Genomic DNA, 18,097 nt, shown 5'->3' on the forward strand with positions numbered 1-18,097 from the left:
ATATCATGTGTAGACTATTCATTACACGTATACCCTCTGAAACAATATATCAGATATTAGAGATAGTTTCTAAATATACAACTTGAGCATGATTAAGGTACTGATTATAGTTGTTATTTATGTGAAAATAATTGTTGCTATTGTTCTTGCTGTTATCTAACCCAAATTCAACCCTGATTCAGCAGATCTTTACCCAGCACAGTAGTTAAATAATTAGATATAATTCACAGATAGCTTCTGATAAACCTTGAATATGCTTTGTTAAAGACAACATGCACATTTGGAGATGCAATGAAAAATTGTATGGGGTGCAATGTGATAGTCTGGACATGTTATACTCTCTCCTCAATTCAGTCTATTTCTGCATACCTGCTCTTGCAGTTTGACAGCATCACCACCCCAACCCCAGTTAAACTGACCAATGATCAAAGCATTCCAGCCATGTCTAGCTTATTTAATATTCAAACAATATACCCAAGACTATCAAATATATCCTCTCTCTTTAAAGCTGATATGATGTGGTTTAATGGGAATTAGGTTGCTATTTTTAACAGGTCAAGTGAACATGTAGAAGCACTCTCCTTAGTTACAAACATAGGATTAGAATGTCACAAGAAAGAATAGCAAGATAGCTCCTTCAAGCCAAGCCAATCAGCAGGAGATATAGGGGTAGACCAAGAATAAGCTGGTTGGGTAATAGCCATAATCTTAGTGGCCATGCTTAGGAATCCAGAAAGTCTAATTATAATTACTTTCAATAGGACCTCATGAAGGAAGTGTCTGAGCACTCTACCCCCATGAACCTCCCAGAAATAGTAGGCAGGGAAGATGGATTGACGACTAGTTTAAACTTTTTACAAATGGATTTTTAGAGACTTCATCTATAAATGGTTTCAAATTTGAATACCATTGACATTTTGCCTATGGGTAAGGAGTTCCACACCCCTAGTCTTGAATGAAGGAAAGAGGTAGTGTTTTCAGGATAGAGTTGTAGTAGTAGTAGTAGTAGTAGTAGTAGTAGTAGTGTGTTGTAGCTGCTGAAGGGACTATGAGAGTTGATGTTTGCTGCAGCAAAAGTAAAGCAACATTAACAGCATTAAAAAAGTGGTAAATACAAACAATGAGAGAACTTTTATACTGTCGTTTGACCAAATAGTGAGCAATCACATTTTCATCAAACTTTGCATTGGTATTCTATAAATGAATGAATATAATGAATAACTTAATCATAGGTTTCCTTTTTTTATCAATCTCCTATCCTGCCCTCAAAGACCAAACCATTTTGCGAAACATCTTGATCCATCATTGTCACCTTCAGTTTGTGAATTAAATCCAATCTTATGTCCTCCTTCAGACTGTCAATAAATGTAAGATGACTTCTCTCACATTTGCCAGTATCATATTGGGAATTCCAGAGCACAAGTTTTGATGCTTGTTCCTGGTGCAACATGCAATGACTTCATATGTGGTGACATCGTTCTCTGATCTTGTTGGTCGTTTTTGGAAGGCTTCCAATACATACCCAATGCTCATTGGGCATGTATTGTTGCCATTTTTTTATCTAGGACTATTCACAGTATCCTTGTGAAACAGTCTTCTAAATTCTTCTTTGCTTGTTTGATAAGTGTCCATGCTTCACTGCCTTACAAGAGAACTGACTCAACAGTAGTAAGGAAGTCTGATTCTTATTCCCCTTGACAGTCTTGACTTGCATATTCTCAGGAGTGAATTTGTGGCACAATGTCCAAGGTTGTGCTTTTCTGACATTGATGTCAGTATCAGAACTGTTTACCCAACTACCAAGATACCTGAAATCCTCAACCAAATTCATCTTTGACCACTTCATTGCAGGACACATACACTGTTCCCTTCACATTTGTGTGGGGACCAATTTAACACCCATGCCAGCATTGAAAACAGACATTAAATGATGATGAGGATGATGATGAGATGAAGTTCCAGATACGGAAGCAAGGGTTTTGGAGTTAACCTAGTAAAAAACAAAATCTTAATAAGTAGGAAGGCAGACAAATCACAAATCCCTTCAGGTAAATGGCCCTGCTTGATCTGTAGAAAAGACATAGGTAAAAGCTCCATAAAATGCACCCAGTGTAAGTTTTGGACACATAAGAGGTGCAGCAAAATCAGAGGAGGGTTACCAGGGAAAATAGCTTTTGTGTGTGGAAGATGCACAGAAACAATAAACATCAACTGCCAGGTGGGTAAGCTAGAGGTAATAGACAACTTCCATTATCTAGGTGACCAAGTTAGTCACAGAGGTGGATGTTCTGAGAGTGTAGCTGTGAGAATAAGATTAGGCTGGGCAAAGTTCAGAGAGCCCCTACCTCTGCTGGCAACAAAGGACCTCTCTCTCAGAGTGAAAGGCAGATTGTATGATACCTGTGTGTGAACAGCTATGCTACATGGCAGTGAAACATAGGCTGTGGCAGCCGAGATGTGTAAACTTGAAAGAAATGAAGCCAGTATGCTTTACTGGATGTGCAACATCAGTGTGCATGTTCAACAGAGTATAAGCATCTTGAGAGAAAAGTTGGGCATAAGAAGGATCAAATGTGGTATGGAAGAGAGACATCTGCACTAGTATGGTCATGTGATGCATATGGATGAGGACAGCTGTGCCAATCTCTAACTGTGAAGGGAATGTCTAGTAGAGATAGACCCAGGAAGACCAACTCAGTACATGCACTGTTCAATATGCCACACATACAACCCTCACAAAGAGAAGTGGTAGGAATATAAACTACCACAAATTCTCCAGAATACTGAAGTTACTGTCCTTAGATTCAGTTCAGACTGATAACAAAATTCAAGCTAACTAATCTCATATCATTGTAAAAAATTCTTTTGAAAAGATGTATCGACCTTCCTCTGATATTGCTGCACTTCTTATGTGTTCATAGCTTGCATGGGGTACACTTTACAGAGTTTCTACCTATGCCTTTTCTACATATTGATCAGGGCCATTTACCTGAAGGGATTTGTGATTTGTCCACTTTCCTACTTACTATGACTTTGGTTTTTGCTAAATTAACTCTAAGGCCCTTTGATTCTAGACCTTACTTCCACATCCGAAATCTTTTCTCCAGTTCTGGTAGTGATTCAGTTATAAGCCACTATACATTCTTTATTTTCTCTCTTTGTTTCCTTCTGTGTTCCTTTCTGTGGAAGTGTGTAGGCTCGAAATGTTAAAAACGTCTTCATTTCCCGAGCGTTAAACTAATACATCTGTTTGTTGTCTATACCACCTGTCTTCGTCTTTTTGTTGGTTTTTTTTTTGTGAATTCTCCCTATAAGAACAAGGTCGTCAACATAGAGAAGATACCAGGAGCAACCTGACTTAAATTCCTCCATTATTGCAGGGAGGACTATGAAGAACAAGAGGAAGCTGAAGATCAGTCCTTGGTGAACTACTTGTACACTGAATTCATCGCTATGCTCATTGCCAACCCTCACCTTACTGACAGCACCCACCGTACATGGCTTGTACAGCTCTTACCAGCCATTCCTCTATCCCTAGTTTTCGCAATGACCACCAGATAAGGGAGAGGGGGATCCTGTTAAAGGCTTTTTTTCCATGTCAACAAAAGCCAAATACCAAGGTCTACTTTTGGCTAGGCGCTTCTCCTGTAGCTGTGTTACCAGGAATGTAGCATCATTGGTGATTCTCCCTAGCACAAACCCAAACTGCATCTCATCTAGACTAACTCTTTTCCTAATTAGTTGGGTTATGGCTGTTTCTGCAACTTTCATCACTTGATCCAACAATTTGATACTTCTGTAATTATTTTTGTCTAAGACATCACCTTTGCCTTTTTGACTAGACCATAACCCACACTACCAGATATTTTAAGCATCTCAGCAGTGATTTCTGATGAGTCAAGGGCTTTCCCTATCTTCATATTCTTTATGGCTTTATCTACCAAGCTACTGTCTATTCAAATAGCTGGATCCACATTATGAAGACTCTCCTTTTCCCATGAGTTCTCAACATTTTCCCAGTGGCACTTCCAAGCCTTTTTCTTTGCAAAGTCACTAACTACAAGCGAACCATCATCTATGCAAACTCACTTCTCTCCAGCAACATCACAATTTTCCCTGACACACTATCTTGCGAACCAAAACACTTCAGGCCACTGATCCACACGTTGCAGAACATTGGCAAACTTCTTCCTTTCTGCTTCACACCTGGCTGGGTATACCTGCCTCCTAGTTTCCTTTCTTGCTACCTGATATAGTTCCTTGCTACCAACACTCTTTTAGGCCTGTTTCTTTGCTCTAATGGCCCTGAAATACATGTGAAGTCTCCTCTTATTTTATCTAATTACATATATCACTACAAAACAGTATAATATGGTGTCAAAATCAAATAACCTCTCACCACAAAAGAAACCTGGCACAATCATAAACATGAGTATATATTCTCTCCTTTAATTTTATTTATTCACTTGCTGCAGGAGTTACAGAAAAATCTCTACATCACAGGTCCTCAAATACAACAGTATTCAATTCTTTTGAATTTGAAAACTCAGACAATAAAGACAAAATTATCACTGTCAAAGCAAAGTTCTGAGAGTACTGTCATACTAGGAAAAACATCATATACGTCTGCTATGTATTTTTTTAAGTATGTGGTGTTTGTGGTATTATGGGCTGTGATGAGCTATGTGGTGTTGATGGAGAGGATTGCAGATGAGGCAGACAGAAGTGAAGACTGCAGGAGCCAGCGGAAGAGGGACAGGCGCATGCATGACACCGAGCATGTGTGAGCAGTTCAAGCAGAGACGGCGTGCATTAAAGGTCGTGTTTTGATCTGGTCAGTGATCGCTCATCCCGCCACGGTCGACAGGTAAGGTCTCTGTATTCCTTTCTCCCTTTTGCTTCTTGTTCTGGTGTCTTTTTCCTCCATCACACTACAAAGTAGAAATTAGTAACTATTAGAAAAATTTAACTGACATTAAGCTGAAGGTTAAAGACTGAGTTCAGAAATTTACAGGACATTTAATCAGAGATAAAATCGTATGTGGAATACAAAACAAAGATTTTTGAGAGATACTGCTTCAGGACATGAAGTTATGTTTAAAAAAAAAAAAAGCTATTGTTGAATGCAGTAATCAAAATTAATGTTACACAGGTTAAAAGCATTACAAGCATGAGCAGATGAGGAAAAACAACTTAAGGAAATTTAAAGGCATGCCAACCAAAAATAAAAATAAAAGCCCTAGAAATGACTTATCAATTCAGGTGGTAAATGTGGAAGGATACATCTGCATAAACAATGCCATGTCCATAGAAAACATGCACAAAATACCATAAGCAAAATCATTTTGCCAATCTGTGCCACTCTAAACAATTACAAGGTGTGTCAGGAATAAGTACAAGAGATAAATTATCGTAGTGATAATTTTTCTTGATGGTATCACACTAGAAAGAAATACAGAAGAAATCAAAATCACATTCATCTATCAAAGGCAGCTGACAGTCAGTTCAAATGAAGAACAGAACATCAATCTTATGAACCAAACTGTAAAGAATCAACTGTGCCAGGCCCAGTTGAGCAGCGAACACCAAATGAGTCGCCTCCAGAAGCTGGCAAAACAATAATGAAAAGTGTTCATCAAAATAACAAACCAATAACATATAGAACCTAATAAGCTCTAAGACTGGCCAGAATAATGACATAAGAACATGAGGGTCATCTACTCCTATGATCGTTCATGTGTAAACCAAGTAATATGTTCTACATCTAAATGTCTCTACTCAACTAATACTTCTTTTACACACAAACACGCACACATGCATATATGCACACATGCATATATATTGCAACAACAGTGCCAACTCCAGCAACAGCGGCTGCAGCAATGCCGACACCAAAAGACACACCACCACCAACACCTGACCACATAGATACATCAGCTGTTCCAGGAATTCATTCAAACAACACCTCTCCAACCACAGATCCTCCTTTAGGATACAGAAAAGGAGATTCATCATGTCATTAGCCAACCATGTATGGCAGCTAATAGACAAGATTCCATACATAATATTATGGAAAATCCTAGAAAATCCACGCCCCTATATCAGCAGGACCAATTGCTGTAAATTATGCATAGTGGAATGGGTGAGGCTCTTAAAAGACTCCCTTGACCCAGGGAACATCCTGAACTCCAGAATGGAGGTATTCAGACCATGCTTACATTTCAGGAAATTCCTGCTAGCCTATTAGAATCTACAGGATAATAGAGTCACCAGCAATCGATAGCCAAAGGGACACAACCCTTTTGTTGATATCAGCAATCGAAAGCCAAGGGGAGACAATCCCCTTTGTTGACATTAAGTAACGGGGTCCTTTCCTCCTCATTCCATATTCTAGAGAGGCCACTTTCTAGAAAGGCCTTTAGCCAACAGGTTTTGGGATCTGATGATATGCCATAAAGCCAAGCTCTTTATGGACATGAAATCTAAGGTAATCCCATAAATCAGCCTTAAATATCTAGCTTCAGTAAATATGTTGCTTATATTTTTTGGTAGTTTTTGACTTATTTAGTCCCTCGAAGCGTGAGGCATTACTACGCAGTTAATGCCCTTTATATATAATTAATCATATTTATGAGGAAATGATGAATCTTTTCATTACGAAATTTTTCGTTATTTTTTCATTATGAGGTTTTTTTCACGCTATACTGCTAGTATAGGATAAAGAATTTATCCTATACTAGCAGTATAACCCGACCTTGTCCGGGTGTGACTTATTATGCCATCTACGATAAGTCTTGCTAGTTGAAAATCAACTAAAAAAAGAAAGCCTTACAACGAAAAAACCCTTATGATGTAAATATGTTCATAATTCAAAAGACGATGAAATTAATAGGGAAAGTCTGAAGGCTGTTTTGCGTAAAATTATTAAGCATACGTAAATTTCATCCGTGTAATTGGCTATAGAAATGCTTGTGCAAATCAACTTTTTGCGCTGCCCTGATTATACATAGCAGGGTAATCGCTTTTAACAGGAGCTAGGACGGCAATTTCTGATGAAGCAATTGCTGGCGATCTGTTGCTACACAGTTTTGCCAGAATTCTATCAAATTGGGCAGAAGATGTTGATGCACCATTTTGCATTATGTTCAAAATAGCTTCTGGAATGTGGTGCATTACTGCAGTCTGTTGCTGTCATTTTAAACCGGTTGCTGTCTTTCCCCAGCAAACTCTCTTCTTTGGAGGCATAATCTATGTATATATTAAACAGAACAACAAAAGTTATAATTGATGGCAGTGTCGGTACTTTTCACATATCTGTAATTTTTCAGATTAACACCCGCACGATTACCCAACCCTAATCCTAACACTAACCCTAACACTAACCCTAAACCCTAACCCTAACCCTAACCCTAAAAACCGTAACCGTAACATTAATCCTAAACCCTAACCCTGACCCTAAAACCCTAAGCCTAACACCCTAGTGAAAATCGTGGTAAATTTACAAAACATTGACGAACATGAGTTATATTTTACTGAATGATTGTGTACTTGCACGTGTATGTTTTTGAGAGAGCGAGAGAGGAAGAGGTAGAGAGGGGGAGAGAAAGGAATAGAGGTAGTTAAAAGTTTTCTTATGACTGCTTCTCTTCACTGCCTATTACTTCATTAGAAATCTAAGGATGCACATAAGCACATAATAGAGAAAAATGAAACAAATATGGACGACTTGCTCCGAAACACCACCGAGTGGGGAACACTTCTCAAAAATAACCTGCAGTTGTTTCCTTCAAAATTCCTACATGGTTGAAATGTACATACATCAAGGTACATTTGTACAAAATTTCATGAAAAATATTCATTTTCCTGGAAGTTAAGAGGAATTTAAGTGGAATTTCCGAATATTGTACCCCACCCCCTTTCCAAAACACTTTCACCGAAATTTTTTGTATATTTGGAATCTACATAATAAATAATATATGCATAGAAAATTTCATTAAAAAATATTCATTTTTATGAAAGTTATGACCTTCCAAAGTTGGGAGATACAACTCTGTAGTTATGCCATCAATGTTTTGTAAAATACCACGATGTGAATGACTGTGTTTACATGCACGTGTATTCGTTTGAGAGAGCGAGAGAGGAAGAGGGGGAGAAATGAATAGAGATTGAGTGCAATATGTATGTTGTTGTCACAGGTCATGTATGTGTGGTTGTGTGTGTTTTTATGTATCTATGTTATGAAAAATAGGTAAAGAATACTGAGATGAAAGTTTAATCTATGACGTTGTATGTATCACTTTCTCTCTCTCTCTCTCTCTCTCTCTCTCCCTCTCCCTCTTTTACCCTTACTCTCTATATTTTTATGTTGTGCGCGTGTGTAAGAATGGCGTTCCAGGTACAAGGGATGAAATATAAAAGTTGCTAGAAACAACAGCCAAATCTCCCTTAAATCACACAAAGTAAACGGAATTTTAAAAATCTAATTACTGCACTGGAAAGTTCACATCGAGAAAATTCCATTGATGTAAAATTTTTTACGAAAAAGTGAAAAATGTGGATTTCTATAAACATTCAAAAAGGCTTCACACAAACACACAATTTCAGATTTATATATTAAGACATATATATATATATATATATATATATATATATATATATATTTACTTGGAGAATGGAGCAACAAATACAAGAAAAAGCATTTTCGTTGGACTAGATAGCCGTTGTTTTATTATGTGGAGCTTGTGAAATGAGTCAGTGTGGAGGTTTAGGTTATGTAATGAGTCATTTTGTATATTATGTCATGATCGAGGCAAACCTACCACTTACCTATATATATATATATATATTGTTGTTGTTGCGCCTCCACATATATATATATATATATATATATATATATACACACACACACCAATGCCAGCATGGAAAGCAGAGATTAAATGATGATGAATATTATAGGAAGATTCTTGAATTAAAGATCAAAGTGATCAGAAATCTGAAGTTAAATATAGCTACAGAGCAAATAGTTTTATTTTACAGACAATATTTTAGAAAAGAATCCCCATTTCACTAATTTATAGATATCTCCACTAAAACAGAATGAACAAATGAACAAACATACATACAGACAGACATAATGACATACTTATATATGTCAATCACATAAAATAATTTATTGTGTGGTTTTGCACATGATCACCCTGGTAGAGATGTCTGGAACAACAGATGGAGAGAGAGTGAATGACAAATGGAAATATTAAATGCTGGATAGTTGGGTCCACTCTGCTGGGTGGTTGGTGTTAGGAAGGGCATCTAGCTGCAAAAACCATACTAAAATAGACACAGAAGTCCAATACAGTCTCCTGCCTAACCAGCTCCTGTCAAACCGTCCAGTACATGCCAGCATGGAAGACGGATGTTAAACAATGATGATGATGATGATGATGATGATGTAAATGTAAATGAAAGAATTGTCATTACAGTGAGCTGTAATGAGGGCTTTTGCAATATATATAGAGAGATGGTCATCATCATCATTTAATGTCTGTGTTTCATGCTGGCATGAGTTTAACAGTGTTACAGGGCCCAATGGATCCAAAGACTGTATAATGTTCCAATGTCTATTTTGGCAAGGCTTCTATGGCTGAATGCCCTTCTGATGCCAATCACTTTACAACATTTATTGGGTTCATTTTTCATAGCACCAGTACTAGTGAGATGACCATGCAGCCTGTAAGGCTAAGAGCCTCTTTAACTGAATGGGGCTAAAGTAGTGGGAAGGTGGATTTATGCTAGAGGATCAAGGGTTAGAGTGTGAGAGAAAGAGCTAAAACAAGTTTTTGCTGTAAAAATGCTGCATGTCTACTCACATAACAGAAAAATGGGTGGAGCTCAAAAGAGATAAAAATAGTGGAAGTGAGTGGGTGCAGGAGAACAAGAAGTGTGTGGTAGGTAAGTTGAGGTTGTAAGCATGTATGGCAGAGTGAGAACTGGTTTGAGTTAGGAAAGGGAGGATATAAAGAAGAACAAGTGAGGGAGAGAATATTATGAACAAGTGTTGAGGGATGATAAGTTAGAAAGGTAAGGAAAGGGGAAGAGTAGGGGACAACTGTAGATTATGTAGGGTTGTTGGGTGACCAATGATACACATGGTTGCTGCGGTAGTAAGGGAAAGGAGATAACTGACAGTGATAAAAGAGGGGTGAAGAGCAACAGAACAACAATAATAATAATAATCATATTTACTAAGGCAAAAGGCCTAAAATTATGGGAGAAGAGGCTAATCAATTATATAGACCTCCAGTGCTCTGTTGATATTTAATTTAGTGACCCCCGAAAGGATGAAATGAAGTCAACCTCAACAGAATTTGAACTCAGAATGTAAAAAGCTGAAAGATTAGCTGCTAAACATTCTGCCCAGCATGCTGACAAAACATGGCTGTGGCATAAGAAGTTTATTTCCCCATCACATGGTAGAAAGAGTGTGGTGGTAACTGTAGTAAATGAAAAGTGAGAGAGAGAAATATATGGAAGGGAAGAGGATATAATTTGGCAGCTCAAGACAGCAATCAATGTAAAAATAGGCTATGAGGACAGAGGACAGTATTAAGGAAGAAGAATATGGATCAGGTGAAAAGGTTCTGGGTAGTACGGTACATAAGTGCTATGATTAAGAATGGAGAATAGATATCTGGTGAAGTAACCATTCCACTCATATTTAATTACATCAGTATAATACTGCAGTAAGAGAGAGATGATGGGTGGTGGGAATATCATGAAGAGAAATTGGCAGAGAAGGTCCCCAGTGGTGCATCATCATCGTTTAACATCCATCTTCCATGCATTCATGGGTAGGACAGATATATATATGTGTATGTGTGTGTGTACGTATATATATATATATATATATATATATATATATATATATATATATATATATACATATGCTCCGTTGGATGTGTAATGTCAATGTGAATACCCGTCAGAGTGTAAGTATCTTGAGAGAAAAGCTGAACATTAGAAGCATCAGTTGTGGCGTGCAAGAGAGACGATTGCGCTGGTATGGACATGTGGTGAGAATGGAGGAGGATAGCTGCGTGAAAAAGTGCCACACCCTAACAGTTGAGGGAACCCGTGGAAGAGGTAGGCCCAGGAAGACCTGGGCTGAGGTGGTGAGGCAAGACCTTCGTACATTGGGCCTCACCGAGGCGATGACTACGGACCGAGACCTTTGGAAATGGGCTGTGCGTGAGAAGACCCGGCAAGCCAAGTAAGATCGTTGCCAGTGCCCCTGGACTGGTTCTTGTGCGGGTGGCACATGAGATGCACCATTTTGAGCGTGGCCGTTGCCAGTACCGCCTGACTGGCTCCTGTAGGATTTTCGAGCGAGATCGTTGCCAGTGCCCCTGGACTGGCTTGTGCGGGTGGCACATAAAAGACACCATTTCGAGCGTGGCCGTTTTCGTGCGGGTGACACGTAAAAGCACCCACTACACTCTCTGAGTGGTTGGCGTTAGGAAGGGCATCCAGCTGTAGAAACTCTGCCAAATCAGACTGGAGCCTGGTGTTGCCATCCGGTTTCACCAGTCCTCAGTCAAATCGTCCAACCCATGCTAGCATGGAAAGCGGACGTTAAACGATGATGATGATGATGATGATGATATATATATTTATATATATATATATGTGTGTCTGTGTGTGTGTGTGTATGTGTATGCATATATATATATGTGTGTATATATATATATATATATATGTGTGTGTGTGTGTGTGTGTTTGTGTAAATACTATTTATAATGAGAACTATAATATAAATTATTTAGATGCTAATTTTAACTTATCTACAGGTAATACCCAACCTTACCATAAGATTAATGAAAATATTACATACATTCATGCGAAAAGTAATCAGCGACCCTCAATTAAAAAATCGTTAAAATTTACTATAGGTAAGAGAATATCATTACTTTTATCCAATTTAGAGATCTTTGAAAAACATGCACCTTATTACAATAAAGCCCTTCGCGAGGTGGGATATACTAATGTTATTAATTTTTTTAATAATCCGAAGTATAATTATAATTTTATTAGTAATGATTATAATATTAATGATCTATTTAATAAACATAACCATTATAATTATGATAATGTCTATTTAGGTAATTATGGTTAGAATAACAGGTATTATGATAATAAATTACATAAACATAATTGTAATGGAGACAATAATAGATTTAGATTTAATTCTTTTAATGATAATAATAAATTTAATAATATAAATAATAAATACAATAATATCTATAATAAGAACAAACTTTGGCTAATCATTCTATACAGCGTTCAAGTTAAAACAAACATTATTAAAGAAATTTTAAAAGTTATTGATATATTCTTTAGAGATAATAAAAAATATTATAATATCTTTTCTACTAATAATTTTGGTGTAAGTTATTCTACTACTAATAATGTTGGTAACATTATCTCTTCTTTTAATAGATTTAAGTTAAATAAGTATTATAAATATAAATTAAATACTTATTCTAATAATAATAATAATGTGGACCAGGATATAATTAATTGTACATGTAGAGATAAGACTAAACATAAATTTAATAATAAATGCAATTTGAAGGATGTGTATAAATGCATAGTTACTTTAATGGACGGGAATAAACATAATGATAATAATTTAAATAAGATTTATATAGGATCGCCTTCTAATAAAATTAAATTACGGGTGGCTCAACATATGCACTCCTTTAAGAATAGAAATTTCATTAATTCTACTGGCCTTAGTAAATATATTTGGGAACTTAAATCTAAAAATATTAAGTACATTTTCCAATGGGAGATAATTTGTAAGGTGAAATCCTATCGTATAGGTAATAATTTTTGTAAGTTGTGTACTAATGAATTTAAGGAGATATTATTAAATAATTATAATACTTTGATTAATTCTTTTGATGAACGAAAAATTAAATGTAGAAATAAATTACTTTATTTATATAAGTTTAGCTAACTATGTCTATATATATTTATATCTATACACACACACATATATATATATATATATATATATATATATATATATATATATATATGTATGTATATATATATATATATGTGTGTGTGTGTGTGTGTGTGAGAGAGTGTGTGTGTGTGTATGTATGTGTATATATATATATATATATATGTATATGTATGTTTATATATATGTGTGTGTGTATATTAGTCTGTATGTGTAAGTATGCATATATATGAGTGTGTGTGTGTATGTGTGTGTATGTATATACTATTCCTTCTTTACTAAATGTAGTAGTTATAATTTATATTTATTAATTGTGTATTTATTGGTACGTTAATATTTTTGGGTGAGTTTAAGGATTTAATATTTTAATGACACTATGATTTTTATAAAATGAATAATATAAATATTTTAATTGATTAATTTAGTTATAGTATTTTAGCTTATTTCATATATATTATTTAAGTTATGTTTCTTAGTCTTATTCTTTAGAATCTATAATTACTTAGATTTTAACATTCAATAAAATGTTTACAATATAGTTAATTGTTTTATTATGATTTAAGTTACATAAAGTTTAATTTTTCATTCATGATTTTATAAATAAAACTTCCATTGATGTTTTTATATCTCTTTATTCTATTCTTTTTCTTTACGCAATATCTTCACACGACATCTTTCTAATAAACGCTTAGTTCTGAGTTTAACGTCGAAAATTTATCGTTGAGATAAGTATTGTTTTTAATTAATTTTGTTAAATGATTTTCTATCATTGCTTGGAAAAATATGTATTTTTATATTAATTCAATTGATATTTAATGTTAGCCGATACCTTATTTAACACTAAGTTAATAGTATTAAGTTTATCATTTTAGTTTAAACCAAAACTTCGATTAGATTAGGGTTGCATTTTTTCCAATAATATTGTTTAATATTTCTTCTTGATTTATGGGATAAATAAGTAATTTTTTTTCTATAATTTCTTTGATCATTAGTTAATATTCTAATTAAGGTTAAGTTAATAGTACAACATTTATAATTTTGTTTAAACTAAAGATTCAATTAGATAAATTTTGTATTTCTTTTCAATAATTTTGTTAAATGTTTTTTTCCTTTATTTAATGGTGATATAATTGCTTTTATATAAATTAATTTATATAAATTAATTTTTTGTTAGTTTATATTAAAATTAAAGTTATTTATTTTACGCTTATAATTTTAGTTTAACCTAAAATTTCGTTTAAATTGTATTTTAAATGCAAGATTCGTTAAGATAAGATTTGCATATAATATTTCTGTTAGTTTATATTATAATAAACGTAAAGTTAATTATGGCACATTTATAATTTTTGATATGATCAGTATGAAATTTCTTTTTATTAATATTGTTTAACATTTTTCTATCTTAATATAAGTATTTTTATATACATTCATTTGTTATTTATTGTTGGTTGATATATACATTCTTTTGATTATTATTATTGTTGTATTTTGACCTGAAGATTAGCTATATTTTTGAATAGAATTGATTTCGATCGATTTAATCGATTTGAATATATTTTATTTTTTATTTGAAAACTTGGTTATGAAACATGTGTAGTCGTTTTATTATCATTATTTTATGATTTTTACTTTGTATTATATTATACTTATTTATCGTGCATTTACTTATTAATTTTTCTATATGTGACTGTGGATTTCCATGGATGAGTTCATGAACTTTGGTTCTTTTCTCTAAAACTATATATATATATATATATAATTGTCATCTGCTAGCCCCCGACCTGGGTGTTCTATGCACATGTAACAAGAAAACTTTTACCTCACCCTATCCCAACAAACCAAACCAATCTCTTCTCTTTCTTGCATTTCCTCTTCATTCACTATGCTTAGCTCTCACTCCCCAATCCTTTCCTCACACCTCTGTTCAGCTGTATCATTGCTATCCAGTAGTCTCTCCAACTCTATATGTACCCACGTCTTTTGCCACTTACTCACACTCTTTAATCGCACTCTCTTCACAGTATCCAGTCACTTATATTATGGCATTTGAACTTCAAGGGTATGCCCTGGCACTTGCCACTATCTATATCTCTCTCTTCCTTTACTCAACCATCTCATTTATACTCTGATCCTCATTCTTTGTGAGTACGTCCAGCTTTTTGCCACCATCTCCATACTGCAGTCTCCCACTCTCTCTCTTTTTCTCCTGCCCTTCCTACAGGTTGGGCAACCATATATTTTCTTTGCAGTAGCACACCTATTTCTGTCTTCATTCCTGATCTTTCTCTGTCCAGCTGAGTAACCTTGTACTTCCTCTAAAACAAGACATCAGTATCTGTCTCACTATAACCTATTCATCATCACCTCCTCCAATGCCTCCTCCCCTCTCAAAAGGTTTTTTTTATGTCTTGCAAGTTTTTGGTGACCCTGTCAGTGCAAGTGCCACTTAAAAGCATCCAGTCCACTCTGCTGAGTGGTTGGTGTTAGGAAGGGCATCCAGCTGTAAAAATCCCACCAAAACAGTCACAGAAGTCTGGTTCAGGCTTTGGCCTGGCTGGCTCTTGTGGTGCCATTCCACCCATGCTAGCATGGAACACAGACGCTAAATGATGATGGTGATATTTCAAATTAAAAGCGGCTCTAATAATGTACACATTATCAGTTAAACATTTATAGTGCATGTGTTTCATTTATATGCCACTTTGCTGCAGGACAACATCCTGAGCAAAATCTCTACACAATGCTGAGTGTTAAAGAACATTGAGTGTCTCAGATTAGGCAAGGCACTTCATTCTGAAGGTGAACAAGAATGATAGATGCTGATATTTAGCTCTTATTTTAACTCTTCAGTATCGGATACTCAACTCACCTCAAAATGAAATAAATCACTGTTCAGAGACATTTATGCAAATAGTGTGTTTAATTTTTTTTCACTTGTGCTATTCCCCAACACATCACCCAATAGACTTTACACTATTTGCATATATGTCACAGACCAGCAATTCATTTCATTTTGAGTACACAATACTGAAGAGCTGAAATGATAGTGATATATTGATATCTATCATCCTTGTTCACCTTTGAGGTGAGTTGTTTTGCTTGGTCTATGACATACAATGCTCTTTAACAATTGGTGTCATGTAGAGATTTTTCCCTGGATGCTGCCTCACAGCAAACTGGCATATACACAACACACATACAGTGACCAATAATGTACATACATGTATAACCATAAAATATACATACATGCATGTGTGTCTGTATGTGTGTGTGTATGTGTGTGTGTGTGTGCATGCGTGTGTGTATGCATTAGTGTGTGTGTGTATGTATATTATCAAGCCTATGTTTTCTGCGTCTTTGAAGCCTCTCATCTCTCTAAAATGGTATCACTCATCCATCCTTCATACCACTTATCTCTCCATTAATTATACTTTTATCACTCATCTCATTCTTCTTTTGTCTCTCACCATATTAGAGTAAAAAGTTCTCAAGTCATGCCAACTCATAAGAACCGGTTTCCCAGTTTCAATGGCATATAAATTCCCCAAGTGGATGAGAATGGTTTGTCACAGGATTACTCAGATTTTGCCAGCTGAATGGACTGAAGCAATGTGAAACAAAGAGTTTTGCTCAAGAACATAATGCATCACCCGGTCCAGGAATCAAACCCACAGTCTTACAATCATGAGTCCAACGCTATAACCACTAAGCCATGTGCCTCCACCACCATATTATGCTATTCATATAACTAAGGATGACAGTGACTCTCTTTCCTCCTCACTATATCATGCTTCCAGTCAGGGGTAGACTGAGAGTATTAAGGGCCCTCGGGCATAACTGTTTACTGAGCCCCTTTGAATGTGTGCTTTAGTAGAGTTAACATGTAAAGTGTGGGCCCCTGACGGCTCAGCTCGCCCCTGCTTCCAGTGGTTCTTTTGTCATTGCTGTCTTTCCTATTTGCCTCCTCAGTTTCATAGCCTTAAGTAAATGAATACATTAGAGTGATGAGGGCACTCTAATCTTATAGGTATAAGGCAACAGCACTAAAGATGGTGCCACTATAAATCCACACAGATCATTTTACAAAGTGGGTTATTGAGCAAGCAAAGATGTGGAGCTGAGCCACAGCAACTTCTTTAGTATTAGTACCATGATAACATGCAACACACTGTAAAGTGAGTGGTATTAGGAAAGGAATCTGGCCATAGAAACCATCCCAAAAGTATAACTTACGAGTACGTTGTGGTCTTCTAGCTGCATCAGAATATTAAACCCAAATAAAAATTCATATGTAAGAGTGTGTAAATAAATCTGAGCACACACACACATATATCTATTATGTGCGCATATGTGTATATGAACGTATGCATGTATGTATTTGTGCATATATGTATAAATATATATATAATTACACACACCAATGTGTGTGCATCTGTGTCTCTTATGCATGTCTGTGTGTGTATCTGTGTGTGTATTTGTGTACAGTCTATTTTACATTTCTATGAATACCTTTGTATCTTCCAAGAAATACAATCAGGTCAAGGATGAATAGTTCAGCTACTTGTAAAAGTAAAACTCTGATTGGACAATAGTTTCTCGAGGTTCCTGGTTGTACTTTGACTACTACTTAACTGGTTTATTTATATTTGCATTTCTTTTTATTTTAATTTCATTCCAAATGGGATCCAGGTGAAATCATCCCAGCAAAATGTTGTTAAAGAAGCATATACAAGCAATATATAGCAACAATGCTTCAGATAACCACAGATATTTCTTTGTAAGTTTAATCGTGCTGCTAGCATGGCTAGGCTATTTGCAATGGTATGTTATAAACCTTTCAGATAGGCTCCAGCAACTGAAAATCCAGGATAAAGTACAACCAGTGTATGAAGTAATCATGAATCACAATAACAACATTGCAGAAAATACAAGTAGATCTGTGGAAATACAGCAACAGAATATAACTCAAGCAGTGAGTTAATATTTCTTTTCATATTGTCATTGTTTATTTTGTTGTGCTGCTACTGATGACAGTCGCAGTGGTGATAGTAGTATTAATCAACTTCAAAGGTT

At 35.4% G+C, this 18,097-nt stretch overlaps 1 protein-coding gene and 1 long non-coding RNA gene across 2 annotated transcripts in view; one reads left to right on the forward strand and one right to left on the reverse strand.

The window, feature by feature from the left end:
- Nucleotides 1-4,423: 4,423 nt before the first annotated feature.
- Nucleotides 4,424-17,608, reverse strand: LOC149136474 (uncharacterized). The gene is made up of 2 exons (XR_016240980.1): nucleotides 17,258-17,608; nucleotides 4,424-4,931 (listed from the first exon to the last, which is right to left on the reverse strand). It is a non-coding gene; the product is annotated as an uncharacterized LOC149136474 (long non-coding RNA).
- LOC106882773 (uncharacterized) overlaps nucleotides 17,609-18,097 on the forward strand; it is a 42,991-nt gene continuing 42,502 nt past the window's right edge. The window contains exon 1 of the mRNA XM_014933557.3: nucleotides 17,609-17,996. Within this exon, the coding sequence (XP_014789043.1) occupies nucleotides 17,733-17,996 (264 nt within the window). The 5' untranslated portion in view covers nucleotides 17,609-17,732. The remainder of the gene's footprint in view (nucleotides 17,997-18,097) is intronic.

The sequence above is a fragment of the Octopus bimaculoides genome, chromosome 3 (assembly GCF_046866305.1).
Source record: "Octopus bimaculoides isolate indiv1 chromosome 3, ASM4686630v1, whole genome shotgun sequence".
In the NCBI taxonomy this organism is placed as follows: domain Eukaryota; kingdom Metazoa; phylum Mollusca; class Cephalopoda; order Octopoda; family Octopodidae; genus Octopus; species Octopus bimaculoides.